General features: G+C 53.3%; 2 protein-coding genes across 8 annotated transcripts in view; one reads left to right on the forward strand and one right to left on the reverse strand.

Annotated features, from left to right (window-relative positions):
* Positions 1–56: 56 nt before the first annotated feature.
* Cdan1 (codanin 1) lies at positions 57–10,219 on the forward strand (the record flags this gene model as incomplete). Its single annotated transcript, XM_010625047.1, has 26 exons — positions 57–313; positions 484–653; positions 755–859; positions 937–1,015; positions 1,430–1,550; positions 1,728–1,837; positions 2,268–2,357; positions 2,953–3,028; positions 3,454–3,659; positions 3,960–4,080; positions 4,188–4,334; positions 4,477–4,643; positions 5,138–5,225; positions 5,394–5,483; positions 5,619–5,673; positions 5,803–5,936; positions 6,015–6,118; positions 6,219–6,383; positions 6,585–6,648; positions 6,772–6,850; positions 6,940–7,088; positions 8,157–8,264; positions 8,375–8,438; positions 8,563–8,744; positions 8,965–9,072; positions 9,609–10,219. Coding segments are annotated over 26 exons (3,165 nt in total), but the record flags the coding sequence as incomplete, so codon positions are not given.
* Positions 10,220–10,315: 96 nt separating this feature from the next.
* Positions 10,316–17,542, reverse strand: part of Stard9 (StAR related lipid transfer domain containing 9) — a 117,565-nt gene continuing 110,338 nt past the window's right edge. For 4 of the 7 annotated variants that reach the window (XM_010624793.2, XM_010624794.2, XM_010624790.2 and 1 more), the window contains 8 exons: positions 16,387–16,519; positions 16,141–16,262; positions 15,920–15,984; positions 15,208–15,410; positions 14,905–14,984; positions 14,539–14,697; positions 13,787–13,937; positions 11,273–12,122 (listed from right to left, as the gene is read on the reverse strand). In XM_010624793.2, the coding sequence (XP_010623095.1) occupies positions 13,836–13,937; positions 14,539–14,697; positions 14,905–14,984; positions 15,208–15,410; positions 15,920–15,984; positions 16,141–16,262; positions 16,387–16,519 (864 nt within the window). In that variant the 3' untranslated portion in view covers positions 11,273–12,122; positions 13,787–13,835. Of the gene's footprint in view, positions 10,483–11,272; positions 12,123–13,786; positions 13,938–14,538; positions 14,698–14,904; positions 14,985–15,207; positions 15,411–15,919; positions 15,985–16,140; positions 16,263–16,386; positions 16,520–17,542 lie in introns of those variants that run through there. The other 3 variants (XR_780389.3, XM_010624791.3, XM_010624792.2) reach the window with 3 other exon arrangements.

Consider the following 17,542-nt stretch of genomic DNA (forward strand, 5'->3'; position numbering starts at 1 on the left):
CTGCGCAAGGCCGAGCTGTGGTGGTGGTGGTGGTGGTAGCGGCGGTGGTGGCCTAGGGAGTGGTTCTTGGAGATAGAAATGTGAGGAAGCCTGTGGCCACTCTCAGCAGGACGAAGCCTTCACGCAGGATCAACCCAACTCCGGTGAGCGAAGAGCGGTCACTGTCCAAGCCCAAGACCTGCTTCACCTCACCCCCAATCAGCTGTGTCCCCAGTTCCCAACCCTCAGCCCTGGACACTAGCCCGTGGGGCCTTGGCCTTCCCCCGGGGTGCAGAAGTCTGCAGGAGGAGCGGGCGATGCTCAGGAAGGAGCGGTATGGCCTTGCCGCTTCCTCCCCGTGGGGGACCTGCAGGGCTCTTCCTCCAAAGTGATTTCCCCGGGGGCCTCTGGGTTTGTCGCCTGGGCTGTTGGTATCTTTGAGGGACCCGTGTGACTGTGACCTGGAAGCCAGGCTGACTGCTCCTGATATCTCTGTCCCCATAGCTCTAAGCAGCTGCAACAGTCACCAACCCCCACCTGTCCCATCCCAGAGCCGGGACCGCCCCTCCCCAGCCGGACTGGGAGCCTCGCAGCTGAGCACGCTGACCCTGCCAGGGTGTCCTCCCGCCAGCGCCTGGAGGTGGTAGCCTTGCTCTACTCCTCCTGCATTGCTGGTTAGTAACCCCAGAGGGCTGCAGCACTGCCGAGCAAGATGCATAACTGAGCCCTGGCTCCAGATGGTACCAAATACAATGGGATTTCTTTTTATATCCAGAAAATCTGGTACCAAACCTCTTCTTGGAGCTTTTCTTCGTCCTTCAGCTCCTTACTGCCCGGAGGATGGTGGCTGCCAGGGACAGTGATCTTGAACCAAGTCAAGGTACTTTGGGTCGGTACACAAGACTCGTGGGCTCTGCAGATGGTACAGTCTTTCCTGACAGCTCCTTGCTATCCTAGATTCCCTGGAAAGCCCACTGTTCCAGAGCATCCACGACTGTGTCTTTTTTGCAGTCCAGGTTTTGGAGCATCAGTTTCAGTGAGTTCCCTGGCTGAGGCATTTGGGCCTTTCTTTCCTTGTCTGTCTAGTTCTTAGGCCACTTGGGTATACTTGTGCTTAACACAAGTATGGTGGCTCTGTACCTTTTCCTGTCTGTAAAAATTTGGTGTCAAGGCTGTGGATTTATCCCTTCAAAGAATCAAACACACTTGACTTCCAACCTTGGGTTCACTGCAGACATTTCTGGCCTGCTTGCTTGTTCTCCACTCGCCCTTCGGGGTCTCGCTTCCTCACTGTTTGTCTCCATCACCTTGACTCTTGACCCCTGCCCTTGCCCTACATACCTGGGCTTGTGTCCTGCTCCGTGTTCAGACATACTGCATATAGTGTGTAGGTGCTTCTTACTGTGTAGTCCAGCCCCAGGCCCAGTCATGCGTGTTCTTGTCCTTGCAGGATTCTTTCCTACCTGGACAAAGGGACTTTAAAGCTGCTGGCTGAGAATGAGCGGCTGCTGTGCTTCTCTCCAGCTCTGCAGGGCCGCCTTCGAGCTGCCTACGAGGGCAGCATTGCCAAGGTAGTGACACCAGCCTAAATGCCCACTGGTCCGGAGTTGGCCTTCCCAGCTTTCATAAATTCAGGCAACCTGCTCTCCCCCATCAAATGACCCGTGTGCTAACTCAGCAAGACAAGGGATCACGTCTTCTGACCAAGGCTCATCAGGATTTGTCCTAATACAACTACCATGTTTCAGGTCTCTTTGGTGATGCCACCTCCTGCTCAAGCTGTCTCCTTTCAGCCAGAGACGGACAATCGTGCCAATTTCTCCAGTGACCGGGCCTTTCATACTTTTAAAAAACAGAGGTGAAAAGAAAAAGGGAATTTGGGGGGAGGGGATGAGGTAACAGGTTCTCTGGAATAGGCAGCTGTTTTGTTGTCCCAGAACCTAGAAGTCTGGCGGACCGGAGGAGGGTCCCCCCGGGCCCTTCCTGAGAACCATCATTAGGGCTGTTGCTGTTCGGTTCTCACGGATTTGGACTCTGAGCTTGGCCATCTCACAGCGCATGATGTCGTACTTTTCTCAGACAAGCATATGCCCAGACTGACTTTCCTTGCCCAGAGAAGTGTGATGCCTGATAGCTGGGTCTGCGGCATCTCCATAGAGTAGAGAAATTTGAAGGCTAAAAAGATCAGGGCTGTATGTAGGGCTGGCCTTGGCTTTCCAAGCAAGGAGGCTGCACCTGGAGTGAGTGAGGCAGCTGTGCGGCGGCTGACCAGGTGTTGTGTGTGTCAGGGATGTGTTCTACGAGGTGCTTCGAGAGTGGGAAGATCGCCATGACGAGCCTGGCTGGGACTTTGAGAAGGGATTGGGCAGCAGGATCAGGTGGGTGCTGAGACCTTGGCCACCACTCTTCTTGCTTCTGACAGTGAGCGGGCAGCTCAGTGGTGCTCAGTGAGCTGCTGAAGGAAGGCTTTCCCCGCTCCTTCCACCCTAAAGCTGTTTTCTCCTTAGCCTCGTTCTCAATAGTTCTGCCTCTGTTCACAGGGAATCTTTCTGCCTAGTTCTTCCACTTTAAAGTGCAAAGGGTTGAATTGAGTTGCTTAGATTTTGGCCCAAGGCCCTGGCAAGACTCCTCCTACTTCCATTTTCTGCATCGCGTAGTTGAAGCAAGCCTAGTGACTTGGCATCAGTAGCTGTTGATGCTGTGGAGCGAGTGTCCTCATCTACTGTCGGTCATGAAGTTGACTGGCCCTCACCCTGCAGATCCGGAAGAGGCGTTTCTTCTTCACTTCGTTAAGTGCACCTCTAGCTTGCAGGCATCTCTGCTGAGAGAGGGTCCCTCATCTTCCCCCACCTGGAGCAGGCCGGCTCTGCTCTGGTCCCTGGGAAATGGCTGAGAAGCCCAAGGACTGGCTGGCTTGCTTAAGTCTTCTCTTGCCCTCCTTCTCACACTCCACGCCTGACTTTCACTCCTCAGAGCCATGATGGGTCAGCTCTCTGCAGCCTGCAGCCACAGCCACTTTGTTCGGCTTTTCCAGAAACAACTTCTTCAGGTAATAGCTGTGGCAGGAGTTTAACCTACAGTGACCAGCAGTATTATAGGCCACCAGGGAAAGGGTGGCATTCTGGGCAGGTTCCTTGGGCAGTCATTCACACTCAAGTGCCAGTGCAAAAACAGCACTCTGATCTGCTTGTAGTCTGTGCCCCACACCTCATGCCCTTGCCAGCCTGTTAGCACCTCTTTCCCTTGGTTTGTGCCATGGTAGCGAAAGGACAGGCTTAGTAGTGGGGCCTTTTCACACCCATCCCGTGACCCTGGGCAAGAGCTTATAGTTTTGCTTTCTTTACCTTTAGAATAAGAACATAATCCCTGGCTCAGAAACTACCCAGAGCCTCTGACGGAGAGTTAGCTTTCCATATATGTTCCTTACTTTATCCTTTCTGTGCTTGCCCTGTCTCCTCCCTCCGGCCACCCTAGATGTGCCAGAGCCCTGGTGGTGCCGGGGGCCCACTTTTGGGTGAGGCCCCAGATGTGCTGAACATGCTGGGAGCTGACAAGCTGGGGCGCCTGCGGCAGCTCCAGGAACGACTTGCAGCCCCTCCAAGCAGCGGGGGGCCCTGCCCACCCCCCACCTTCCCAGGCTGTCAAGGATTCTTCAGGGATTTCATCCTGAGTGCCAGCAGGTAAAAGTCCTCTGTGTCTTGCAGGGAGAGGGACAGAGGTTAGGAGAGATTTGCCTTCCTAAAAGGGCAGCTATCTCCTCTCTTTGCCTGGGATGTAACAGGTAGGACCACGTGGTCTCTGACTCCTTCTAGTTCACACTTTTCTGGCTTTGTTTCACTTATTTTCACCCACTTAGATAATTTCCTTGCTTTGTAGCCTCCTAGTGTACTTGCAGATACTTCCTGTCCAGAGCTCCTCTCCTCAGCCCTGGTACTTTCACCTTTTCCAGTGTTTACATCTTCGCTCCCTTCCTGCTCCAGCTTCCAGTTTAATCAGCATCTCATGGACAGCCTGAGCCTGAAGATCCGGGAGCTCAATGGTCTCTCGCTGCCTCAGCATGAGCCTGGGGATGAGGACGGGGAGTCGGATGTGGACTGGCAGGTGAGCAGAACAGTGGAATGATGGGGCCCGACCTGGGGCGGAAGGCAGATTTGAAAACATTCTGGAAGCCTTATGCCTGTCTCTGTTACTCTCTGGGTTCCATGCAGGGTGAACGGAGGCAGTTTGCTGTGGTGCTTCTTAGCCTGAGACTTCTGGCTAAATTTCTGGGCTTTGTGGCTTTCCTACCATACAGGGGGCCTGAACCACCCCTAAGCCGGGAGCTTCAGGACTCCATTGTGGCGCTAAGGAGGCAGGTGAATGAGGGTGAAGCCCTGGGCAGGAGGCGCTGGAAGACCAGCAAAGGCCAAAGGCTGTTTCCTTGGCTGTTCTGGAGAGCTGGCAGGTGAGGAACAGCACCCAGACCCCTGCCCACTGACCGAGCCCTGGCTCTCCCAGGTTCCTCCTGTCTTGGATGTGCGTGCACTGCTGCAGCAGGGGCTGCAGGCCCACCGGGCAGTGCTCACAGTACCCTGGCTGGTGGAGTTCCTCTCCTTTGCCGACCACATCGTCCCCTTGCTGGACTACTACCGGAGCGTCTTCACTGTCCTGCTGAACCTCCACCGGTGAGTAGATAAGGCTAAGAAGAGGACGTGTGGTCAGGCGTGGTGGCCCATGCCTGTACTCCTAGCCCTCAGGGGCAGGAGGATTGCCAGCCTGGGCTCCATGGTGAGTTCAAGGCCAGCCTGAGCTATGTAGTGAGACCCTGCCTCACAAAGAGGAGTGTGAGGGGCTGCAGTGCTCACAAAAGAGCCTGCTCCTAAAGAGGCTGAGTGCCCTGGGCTTTCTGTGCAGTTCTGTCAGCCCTGAGCCTAGAGGAGAGGCTGGCTACCCCACAGTGAGGTGTGTGTGATGGTATGCCCTGTCCTTGGCCCTTTTCTGTCCCCGCGGCACAGCAGAGGTGGGAGACATGGCAGGGGACTCAGAAATGTTGGCTACCTGCATGACAGCAGTGCCTTCGAGGTTTGCATTTGAGAGCAGTCTTCTCAGAAATGGTCTTTGTTCGCTCCATCCTGTCCCTATGCGCACGGTCCCTTCACACCCTCCCTTTACCTTTCAGGAGCTTGGTCTTGTCACGGAAGGGTGAGGGAGAGATGTGTCCCCTGAACAAGCTGTTCCTGCTGGCCATCCTGGGCTGGCTTTTCCAGGTGGGCAACCTGAGGGTCTGGTCTGGACATGGGGCGATGCTGGAGCAGAGAGAGGAGCAGGCAGGTCCAGAGGGACGGCCACCACTCTGCTTCAGGGGAGGACTGCAAGTTTCCAATGTGGAGTCTCAAGTGCCAGCTAGAGCACGGATGGCTTCCATGTTTTGCCAGATTCCCACAGTCCCTGAGGATTTCTTCTTTCTGGAAGAGGGTCAGGTGGAGGCCTTTGAGGTAGACACAGCCGCATCAGAGTGTGGCTTGGTGAGTGCTGGGGTCTGGCCTGAGGCAGGGGACCCCAGGAAGACAAGCCCGGAGAAACTTAGTACTTTACATAGTTTTCCTATCAGACGGCCACCCTGGGCAGTCTGGGGAGGACCGACACTGGTCTCTTCTCAGGATTGTGTGCCTGTGGTAGACCAGCAGCTGCTCTACACCTGCTGCCCCTACATTGGTGAGCATGGGCTCCTGAGTGCCAGAGCCCCCTGCCCTGCATGTCCCTGAGCTGCTATGTGTCCCTACAGCCTGGGAGGTGCGGGCAAGGGTGGGCTTCTGGGACAGAACTGAGACTTCCCTGCTGCAGGAGAGCTCCGGAAACTGCTCGCTTCGTGGGTTTCAGGTAGCAGTGGACGGAGTGGGGGCTTCGTGAGGAAAATCACCCCCACCACCACCACCAGCCTTGGGGCCCAGCCTCCCCCAAGCGGCCAGGAACTACAGGTAGGAGGAGAGCAGTGGGTGGCTGCCGCCACCATCACGGAAGGCGGTTGGGGCCTCACAGCACTGCTGTCCTCACAGGCCCAGCTCGCCCAGGCCTTTTTCCACAACCAGCCCCCCTCACTGCGCAGGACTGTGGAGTTCGTGGCAGAGAGAATCGGGTCAAACTGTGTCAAACACATCAAGTAAGAACAGCCTGAGGGTCCCCAGGCTAGTCCATTTGTCCCTTAAACACCATGCTGCCAGAGTGAGGCAAATCTCTGAACCTTGCTGTCCGTGCTGCAGGGCAACACTGGTGGCAGATCTGGTACATCAGGCAGAGTCACTTCTCCAAGAGCAGCGAGTGACACAAGGCCAGGGAGGGCGAGATCCAGATCCAGCCCATCTGTTGGAGATTCTGTGTTCCCAGCTGTGCCCCCATGGGGCCCAGGCATTAACCCAGGGGCGGGAGTAAGAATCACAGTCTCCCAGGACCACCTCTCCACCCTCTTGGCTCCTTTTTCTGTCGCTCTCCCCCATTTCCCCACTCTGCTCTAGGCTCCTGCAGCTTCAGGCAGGAGGATTGTGGGCTTCTCCCTTCTGGCATTGGGTGGGTGGGAGGCGGGCAGCGCTTGTGTGCAGGCCTCAGAGCTGCCTCCTGCTCTCTTCAAGGTTCTGCCTGAGGAAGAGCCCCGGGGCCGTGCGGGCACTGCTTCCGGAGGAGACCCCAGCAGCTGTATGTCCTAGGGAGTAGGCTGTGTGTGTGTGAATGAATGAGTGCACATGTGTGATCGCGCGGGTACGCGGAGCGGCGTGGGGGCTGCCCCCTGCCCGCCTCACTCGCAGGCCCTCCCTCCAGGTTCTAAGCAGCGCGGAGAGCATTGCTGTGGGGCTGGCGTCTGAGAAGGCCTGTGCGTGGCTGTCAGCCAACATCACAGGTGAGACTGTGCCCCCTTCTGAGGGGCAGCCGGAAACGCGGGGCATGGGGGGCGCCAGAATGACCCGTTCCCGTCTCCCCGCCCTGCAGCACTGATCAGGAGGGAGGTGAAAGCAGCCATGAGTCGCATGCTTCGCGCCCAGGGTCCGGACCCGGCTGCCCGGGGGGAGCGGAGGGGCTGCTCCCGTGCCTGTGAGCACCGCGCTCCCCTCCCCTCCCACCTCATCTCCGAGATAAAAGTACACAACTCCCCACGCCCTCGGCCCCTGCTTCCCTCCCCACGCTCTTCCCGATTTCTGTCCTTTCCCACGTCTGCTGCAGCAGCTTTCCATGTTGTCTGGCTAGTTTATTTCATCTGTCACTGAGATTAGGTAAGGCAGTTTACACACCGGCATCCCCGAAGCGCGAGAGCACCTTTCGCAGATGGCAGCGGGCACGGATGTGCGTGGCTGTCGAGCCTGACACTAAGGGGCAGCAGTGCCAAGAACAGGTGGATGATGCTTTCTATTACATAGGAAGAATGAACCGTCAGTGTTCCTATCTCAGTACAAGAACTTCAGACTATTTGGTTTTGGTGGTTTTATGATTAAACCCAGCACCACAGCTCTTTAATCTGAGACAATCCTGCTCAGTTCCCCTGGCTGGATAGGCCCCGGCAGTCTTCCTGCCTCAGCCTCTCTAGAGTGATTAGAGGTGTGTGTACATGCCTGGCCAGTGTGAGACAGGGTCGTCTCACCTGTAGTTCAGAGATTAGAGGCACATGCTCCCTGCCCAGCACAGCTGTTTGTTCAAAAGAACACATTGTCTATGGCTGCTTTTGTGCTGCAACGGCAGGGTTGCTAAGTTGAATGTGCTGACTGGCCCTGATCTAGGGTTGTGGTCTAGGAATGAAGATGTGGGTAGAGAAGGGACAGGAAGCAGTACTAACAACCGAAAGAGAAAAGTGCAGTGGCCATGACATAACTGGCTCTCACTGTGTTGATTTGTACCAAATCCTCCACTGCCTAAGGGTGAGCCGAAGCCCGAGGGGTGGGAGCCATCCAGAGGTGTGTATGGCAGGAGTCAGGTGGCCTGTCAAGCATCCTTTCACTGATCTCCATCCTGCCCCTCAGGTGTCCTCATGGTTGCTTCTAGCCATGCTGTCCCCCTTGAGTCTCAGTTCTAGGGACACCTTGGCCCAGTCGCTTCATCCCTGGGGTCCTATTTTCCTTTGCCTTCTGCCTTTCTCCACTGGCTGGACCCCTCCCCACACCTGTCAACAGCAGCCTGACCCAAGCCTGGCATGAGTCTTACCCCACTCTCTGCAGGATGTTCTCTCCCTGGCTGTGGGGCCCCGGGACCCTGATGAGGGAGTGTCCCCAGAACACCTGGAGCAGCTCCTGGGCCAGGTGCACCAGATGCTGCAGTGCCGCCAGGTAAGATTCAGCATGGGCCACCAAATGAGGCATTCGCAGCAGAGCGTCACTGGCCTAGGGCCAGTCCTCCCTAAGGGGAGCTGCTGCCGACAGCCTCCTTCTCCCCACAGTTCCTGTGCCCACCTGCTGAGCAGCACCTGGCCAAGTGCTCTGTGGAGTTGGCATCCCTCCTGGGTACGCCTCCTTTTTTATCACACGCTCTTGCACATCCCCCAGGTTGAGATGGGTGAAACCAAGATTAGGGCACAGAGCCCTCTTTGATTCCACTTTTAGGCTCTGACTTCCCTCTCTTCCCTAGTTGCAGACCAGATCCCCATTCTAGGGCCTCCCACAGTACACAGGCTGGAGCGGGGACAGGCACGAAGGCTTCTGCTCACGCTGCTTTCCCTGTGGAAGGATGACTTTCAGGGGCCGGTTCCACTGCAGCTGCTGCTGAGCCCTAGAAATGTGGGACTTCTTGCAGACACTCGGCCACGGGAGGTAAGTCTGATGGGACAGGAGGGCTCCTTAGTCCTCTGTGGCCAGCGTCTTGTTTGTCCATCCTCACTGAATTACTGTGCTTTCTGTGCTGCACTAAAACAGACTCCCTGTGTCTGTCTCAAGTCCACACAGCAGCTCTGACCTTTGTGCTCAGTCTGTCCCAGACACGGTCACTGCAGTGCCCCAGCAATGCTGACTGCCTCCGTGCTGGGTTTTGCAGTGGGATCTGCTGCTCTTCTTGCTCCGGGAGCTGGTAGAAAAGGGTCTGATGGACCGGATGGAGATTGAGGCTTGCCTGGGAAGCCTTCATGCAGCCCCGTGGCCAGAGGTAAGTTATCCCCCTCCCCTTGTCTTCATAGGGAGGGATGTCATACAGCCCATTTGTCCTTGGGCAGGACAAGGAATGGGGCCTGAAGTGACTACATGGCAGGTTTCTTCAAGAGCGCCAGAGATTGCAGTGTGGCTGTCCTTCAGAGCCAGGTGGCTGCTGTGTGAGGAATGGAGGTGGGGAACAGCAAGGAACAACTGAATATGGCTTTTTAAAATCACGATAGGCAGAATTTGGATCTTGGCCAGTCTAATGCTTTTGGGGGGGGGTGATTTTGGGCAAAGTAGTTTCTTCACCCATAGAACTAGTTTCAAGATGAGATACAAAACTGCTAACAGCACAAGCAGATGAAGGATAGGTACAGCTGCCTCCAGAGTTCACCCTGCCATGACACATACTTTCCAAAATACTAGTAAGACAAGGTCACACGTCCACTCCAGTACAGAGGGCTTTTGGGGCACATCTGCTCTCTGTCTAGGGCTTGGTCTTCAGGCATTCCACATCTGCCTTTCCCGTCACCTTTGTCTTCACTGCAGAACTTCTCTGAAGAATTAGCATCGCTGTCTCGCCTGTTTCTAGCTGAGCCCCACTTGCCAGAACCTCAGCTAAGAGCTTGTGAGCTGGTGCAGCCAAGCCGGGGAACAGTGCTGGCCCAGAGCTAGTGATCCTGCCTGCACCTCAGGAGGAAACTTGGGGACCCACTGCTGCTGAGAAGTGGGGTCTGCCCAGCGGGGGCAGGAAATGTGTGGCACGGGGCTGCCCAGAGGCTGGAGGCTTGCTGCCACACGATGGAGAAGCTTGAGGTTCCTGAATGCTGAGTGAAATGAGCGTGGGCTGGTCAACACAGTACATGAGCTGAACTTGCTGCGATCTCAGCATCTCTAACCTGGGGTCTTGGGAAGTCATGACAGAGGCAGATGACTTTTACTTAACTGTGAAGAAAGTTAAAACATGGATCTTGGGAGGTGGCATCATCTTACCACCAGGAGTTGGACTGCTTTATATGTACCACAAAGAACACAGGACCCATTGGCCAAAACCTGCCATAATCTGGACCTTTGCCCTGTGCAGATGGTAACTCTTCAGAGACTCTCCATCCGGAGACTGCTGAGTTTTTTTAAAAAATAAACTTTTAACAAGGGCTTGACAGCCATTTCCCCAGTGTATTCCTTTACGACATGAGCTCTGACTTGGGAGCTGCCTGCCTACACCGTGCATGCAGAACCAGTCTCCCACTGCAGGACTGTCTGCTGCTGACTTCCTACAGTACTTCAGAGTCCTCCAGTGTGCAGCTCCCCTAGGCACAGGAGACAGTGATAAGGATGCGGAATCCTCCCTGCCAAGCTGTGTGGTGGGGCAGCTTCTCTGGTGTCAGGTTTAGCTCAAATTGTGTGTTGGAGCAAAAGCACCCTGTGAGGGAATAAGACACAGCCTGTGTTGGGGGAAGTATTGGATACTCAGTGAAGTACTTTAAATGGCTTGCAAAATCTGCATGCAACATTTCTTAGGGGAAAAATTGCTAGTTATCAGAAAGACAGATTTTGGGGGATCAGAGAGATTTCCCGGTGCTACTAAGGCAAAGCCAGATGGCATCAATAGCAAGCCAGAGGCAGGATAGTTTCTGTCACACTTCTCCCTACTCACTAAGCCCCACCAGGCAGTCCATTCCTCCCTTTCCCCGCCACTCTGCATCTGAACCATTTTTTTGCATCTCTTCATTGTCAAAAGTCTTTTATCAGCCAGGTGTGGTGGTGCCCGCCTGTAATCCCAGCAACTCGGGAGGCTGAGGCAGGAGGAAGATTGCTGTGAGTTCAAGACCAGCCTGGGCTACATAGTGAGTTCCACGTCAGTCTCAACTACATAGTGAGACCCTGTCTCAAAAAACCAAAAAAAAAAAAAAAAAAGTCTTTATCTTTGTCCTTCAAATCCAATTTGTTCTGCATGCCTTATAATCAGGTTTGTCCTGGGAACTGAACTCAGGGCCTTACATACACTAAGCATGAGCAGTACCACTGAGTTAAAACTTTTCTGAGGGTTAAGAGTGTAAGAAACATGCTTTGCATGACGGGTGTGGTGGCACATGCCTATAATCTCAGCACTTGGGAGTCAGGTAGGAGGATTGGTGCCATGAGTCTGAGGCAGCCTGGGCTTTATAGTGAATTCAGTAGCCCAGGCTGGCCTTTAAGAATTCTTCCTACCTCACCCTCTGGAGTGCTGGGGTTACAGGTACATACCATCATGACAGGCTTGTTTTTGCTTTCTGTGCCCAGAGACAAATGTTACAGTGGTGTGGTGGTATGTTTAAGCCACAGCAAAGCCACTTTCTGATGTGCTTAGGGAAGCCTGAAGCCTCAAAGGATGCCAGGCTTATAAAGGCCTGGCTTAAGGCCACTGAGTTAAGAACAGGGGTTGGGGTGTCTGTATGATCCCAATGAAAGAACACTTTGTCCTACTGGTCTATTCTAAGGGTTGTAGAGATAGGAAACTACTGAACCACTGAGCGAATCAGGTTCCTTCCTATAGATCTGCACTCTGAATTGGCTAGACCAGTGGTTTTCAAAGTGTAGCCCCTAAACCAACAGCCTCAGTAAACCAAAATCTGGTTTTGCATTTAGGTGAATGGTCCCTTCAGCTACAAAATGAGCCTCAATCCAGCCTGGCCTTCAGTATCTTTGAGGGCGGAATCCGAAACCCTCAGGCCCTGCATAAAATGATACAATATATGCCCATAACTGACAACTATCCTCTGCTATACTTTTATCTTTTTCTTCCTGTACTGTAGGAGTCCTTTCCAGATTATTTAGAATACTAGAGCAGGGGATTTAGCTCAGTGGTTCTGGTGCCTGCTTTGCAAGCACTAGGACCTGAGTTCGATTCCCAGTGTCAAAAAAAAAATACCTACTACAGGGTAGGCCGTGTGTAAATCAATGCTATCCTGTACCGTTTAGAAAATGACAGTGTTTTCCTCCAATACTTCTGATCCGTGTTGGTCGAGGGCATGGATGTGGAACACAGGTGAAAGCTGGCTGTACTCATGCTGCTGACTCAGGCTGGAATGGAAGGGAAACACCGTCGCTGCGAGCTGTTCCTTCATCTGGGTCTCTGCATCAGCCTTCTCCAGCTTCAGGGTGGCTGCTCTCTCACCTGGGCTTGAGCAAGGAGCCTGCTTGATCTTGACTGCTAAGTGGGTCTGGGCTCAGGGGAAGCAGGTGGTACACAGGCAAGCTGCACCACAGAAGTGTGGGCCACGGGGCAGGCTGAATCCTGCCGGCACAAATGACAGACTTCCTTCCCAAATACAAGTACACATGGAACTTCAGATTTACAGACATTCTGACCTTGCTGGTCAACAGTCTTAGTAAAGAGATTTATATGAAGAGATGGGAATACATAAGCAGGGCATTAATTTATCAAGTGTAACCAAAAAACCTGAAAAATAAAGTTTAAAACGGAATTTTTAAAATTTTCAATAATATATAAATAACCTGAAGCCAGGTGTGGTGGCGCACGCCTGTAATCCTAGCACTCTGGAGGCTGAGGCAGGAAGATCGCTTCAAGTTCAAGACCAGCCTGGGCTACAGTGAGTTACATTTAGTAAAGAGATTTATATGAAGAGATGGGAATACATAAGCAGGGCATTAATTTATCAAGTGTAACCAAAAAACCTGAAAAATAAAGTTTAAAACGGAATTTTTAAAATTTTCAATAATATATAAATAACCTGAAGCCAGGTGTGGTGGCGCACGCCTGTAATCCTAGCACTCTGGAGGCTGAGGCAGGAAGATCGCTTCAAGTTCAAGACCAGCCTGGGCTACATAGTGAGTTCCAGGTCAGTCTCAACTGTATAGTGAGACCCTGTCTCAAAAAACAAAACAAACAAAAAACCTGAGGTAAGAGAAAAAGCCCTGCAAACATTCTCAGAAGCAGAAATCCATGCTGCACTGCACAGACTGATCCCTTTTGCACACGTCCACTGAGTCTCCCCATTACTACCTTCAGGCAAACAGCATCAACACAAACTCACCTCCACCCTGTCTTAGCAGAGGCGGGGCTAGAGCAGCTCCCTCCTGACAATTCCTGTACCTCCTTTGCCCATCTTCAGAGTTTGGTTTTTAGTCTGAAGTTTCTCTCACCAGCAGCCACCCCCATTGCTCCTAACCCAGATCTGTCCAGCCTGTTTCTAACCTGGTGCCCCCTGGCTCTGGCGCAAAGACCCACACACCCTTCCCCAGGAGGAAAACGAAAGGGAAGAAAGGGCAAAACGAATAGTAAAACACTTTGCAAAAATTTAGCAGGGAGAAAAGATTCTGAATCAGAATTCTGGTTTGGGCAGCTGTTTTTTTAAAACCCTCTCTCTGCTTTGGTCCTGACTCCCCCCCCACCCAGGCAGCTGCCTGCTGGAAGGGAGGAAGGCACATGGAGAGTGGAGTCCTGGCTGGTGGCTGCTCACTTCACGTCAGTTCTCCCAGAGGCTGGGACAGGAATAAGGAGGCACCTCACCAAAGCATCAGCTCTGATGGCCAAGTCCCACAAATGGAAATCAAGGAGAGAAATCCAAAAGGTGAGTTGAGCTTCATTCTCTGGACAGCCAGGAGATCAGGCTGCTCAATGCACAGGTGCCAGAGGTGATCAAGGACTGACCCAGCCTCGCTGGCAACCTAGGCTGGTGCCATCTGCAAAGCTGGCCACCACAGGGAGCATCGGCTCTCCTCACCTCAGGGCTATGGCATCAAGCTCAGCAGCACCAACTTGACAACGCGATGTTAGCTGCCAAGGAAGGAAGCCAGCTTGGCCACGATGAGGGGCTGCTGTTTGATAAAGGAGCTCAGGAGATGAGGGGGGAAGCCTGGAGCACCCAGTTCTACCTGAAAGCAAGAAGAGTTGGAGGTAAAAACAGACCTGAAGGTGCCAGGGCCTTCCCATCCCAACAGCCACCCTGGCCAGGGCAATGGGAAGTGTACCGGACCCCACTGACCTGGTGTCTACAAGTCCCTGGGCTCTGCTGCTAGAGCTCAGCATCAGCCCTCACTCCCAGTGACAAAGTCTGAGTCATGGGACTGAATGTGGACAGCCAAATACAATGGACAAAGGGTGATTCTGCTCTGCCAAGGCTTCTATTCGGGGAGGGGGTGAGTCACTAAATTGTTCAGTTTGGCCTTAAACTTGAGATCCTCCTGCCTCAATTTTCTGAGTGCTGGGATTACAGACTGTGCACCACTGCACCCAGCTTAGAGGCTGCTGCTCCTACTTTGCAATGATTCATCTACAGTCTAAGGACCCTGGGGTCAGCCACAGGATGCCTAACAACATCAGAAAGGCTGCTGACTGTCTCACTCTTTCCCTGTGACTCGCCATTGCGAGCCTCAGAAGCCAAGAGACTCCAGCTATCAGGCAAAGGGCCTGGCCACTAAAAGGGGCTGTCCAGCAGGACAGAGATTCCAACATGTCCTATGAAGCCAGTATCACCTGGGCCAAGTAGATGACTCTGGTCATTTCCTTCCCTTTCACAGTGACAGGCTGCAAGATCCATGCACTGGGCAAGATCTCCCCTCGGACCATTTTTCTGCTGGGTCTTGGCATGGATGTGTCATATACAGATTGAACCGCCACGATAGACAGGTGCCCCTGTGGAGAGATGAGAGTCAAGAGCCAGGCTCAATTTACTGAGCATGGTGGAGGCAATGCTAGGCCAGCCCCCAGGCTACCCCTGCCCTGACCCTATCCCCAGTGTACTCTCCCCTTCCCACAGAGGACCCAATGCCCATGCTGTTTCTCATAACACTCCAGCCCACATTCTCCCCACAACATCTTTACCACTAGTGAGACAAGCACCTCTTTGGCCTCTACGCAGACACAACAGAAATCCCGAGGCTGCTTCAGTACGCACAGGGAGGCATTGCACACCAGGTACACTGGAGAGGCAGGGCAAGGCAGTCAGGGGCTGTGGGCAAACCTCCTGAGTCTTTCCTGCCTGCAACCCTCTGTTCCCTGACTGGACACCCAACAAAAGCGAGGCTGAGCACTTTGGGGAAGCCTGAGAAGTGGGCTGCCTCCACCCTCCACCCGGTCCCCACCCAGAGCCCACTGCACACAGCAGAAATCTGAACTCCAGAGGCCTCCCTCCTTGGGGCTCACCCAGGCTGATGCTGTTGGTCACCCGCTGATGCAGCCTTGCTGTCTGGACAGTCTTGTGATACAGGGGCCACAGGGTTGGGTCACTCACAGCTGCCCACACGTGAGACAGAGGCTGGGCCACCACACCTGCCCCCAGGAAGCCATGCCGAGTAGAAGAAAACTCCTTATAGTAAAGCTGCACCTCCTGCTCTTCACCTTGATAGCTGGAGGACAGACACCAAGGGTCAGAAGAGGAAGAGGTTTAATAAAAAGGGTTCCAAGCCAGGCATGGTGGTGCATGCCTGTAATCTCACCTCTTGGGAAACTGAGGCAGGAGGATCGCTGTGAGTTCAGTATCAGCCTGGGCTACACAGTGAGTTCCAGGGCAGTCTGAACTACACAATGAGACCCTGTCTCAAAGAAAAGGGTTCCAGCTGAACATGGAACCTATAATTCCAGCACCTGGAGAAGCTGAGGCAGAAGGATCACAAGTTTGAGCCCAGCCCAGTCAATTTAGTGACACAGTGAGACCTTATCTAAAACTTTTACAAAGGAGTGGGAACATAGCCCAGGGTGAAGGCTCTGGGTTTAATCCCCAGGACCAGGAAAACAAAATAATAGATTCCAAAGTAGAGAGGGGGAGCTCAGAGTTTGGGAAGCTGGGCAGAGAAGGGGAGAGGAAGAGAAGCCAAGCAAGACAAGGGTAGAACTCAGACACTTGGACAGGACTTACTTCCAGCCAGCTGTTGCTTGGCGAATGAAGAGGTTGTGCAGATTATCTGAACAAGCAGCCATTACCTGGGGACACAGGGACCATACCAAATAAGTAGGCACAGTGCCCATTTCTCAAGACAGCCACTGAGGACACCTCAGCCCTGCTGGCCCTGATCTGTGCAGCTCCTCCCACTCCCCTCCTACAGAGGTCTGGCTACTGCAGAGGAGGTGGACAGTTACATCGGCCATGGAAGTGTCCACGATGTGCTTGGCCAGATCCTGGTAGGAGGAGGAGAAGCAGGTCCCCAAGCTAGACAGGCTGGATGCGGAACAGCAACAACTGCTCAGGGAGCCTCTGCGGCCTGTGAAAAAAAGTGGAGGCTGAGACCTCAGGACCATGACAGGTCTCGGCAGGGACACAGACACAAGGGCTGGTACCACCAGGCCAGTGACTCCCAAGTTCCCAAACCAGGATCTGTATCCTACCTGCCCACCACTCACTGAAAGCTGAGCTCTTCTGGGCAGATCTGGCCATATACAGGTGACTGTTCCTCATGGCTGAACAACTCCGTCCATCCCCAATCCAACTGTCTCTGGAATCAGGCAAGTTTGAGTCCCTCTGTGGAACAGACCCATTGGTCAGAGCTAGAGAGCCAGTGAGGAGGCCCTTGTGATGCCTCAACTTACAAATCCTATCTGCTGGGATTCCAGGAGGCCAGACGCCTCCCAGAGGTCACAAGCAATAGAAACTAGTCCTGGAACAAAAGCTCCTTGCCCCCCAGGGCACAGCATTCAGAGTTACAACAAATGGGTGGGATGGTGTAGCTCTGCAACACCCTAGCAACAGGAGTAAGGCCAGAGTTTGGGAAGCAGGGCAGAGAAGGTGGGAGGTGGTGTGGGTCATCCCACTAAAGTGGAAGTTGGGACAGAGAGGAAGAGCACTGTGCCCTGCAAAGCTGAAGCCTTGGCCCTTGCTCCAGGAGCAGCTGCTAGGCCAGTCCTAACGCGAAACCAGATGGGGCTGATCCTCTGGATCTATGACACAGCCCACCAGGCAGTCACCACACGGCCTTCATCATCAACTTGTTCCTAGGAGATGTGATCTGTTCCCAGTGCCACCATGATGCCTTCCAAGCATAATCATGAATTATCCAATAAATACTGATAAGACAAAACAGACTACACATCAGAGACTCCATAAATCATGCCAAAATAAATCTATGCTTTGTAAATCAAAGGTACATTGAGGGTGAGGGAAGTGTTACATCATAAGAGAGTATGATGAAGTCATAGTGGGAAACTGCAATAAACAACTTAATAAATATAATAAACTATATCTTTAAAATAATAAAATCTTTAACCTGCCATGGTAGTACACATCTGTAATTCCAGCTCTGGGAGGCTGAGGCAGGAGGATTACAAATTCAAGCCCAACTTGGGCAACACAATGGCTTAGTGAGAGCCTGTCTCAAAACAAAACAAATCAAGGCGGGGTGCTGGGATGTAGCTCAGTGCAAAGGTCCTGGGTTTGATCTCCACTACAACCAATACAAGCAAACAAGCAAATGTATGGGATACACTGAAGGAATGATGCAATAAAAAATTTTAGCTTTAAATAGATCAATGAGGGCCGGCAATTTAG

Source organism: Fukomys damarensis, unplaced genomic scaffold (assembly GCF_012274545.1).
Source record: "Fukomys damarensis isolate Sample0158 unplaced genomic scaffold, DMR_v1.0_HiC HiC_scaffold_17, whole genome shotgun sequence".
Taxonomy (NCBI): Eukaryota; Metazoa; Chordata; class Mammalia; order Rodentia; family Bathyergidae; genus Fukomys; species Fukomys damarensis.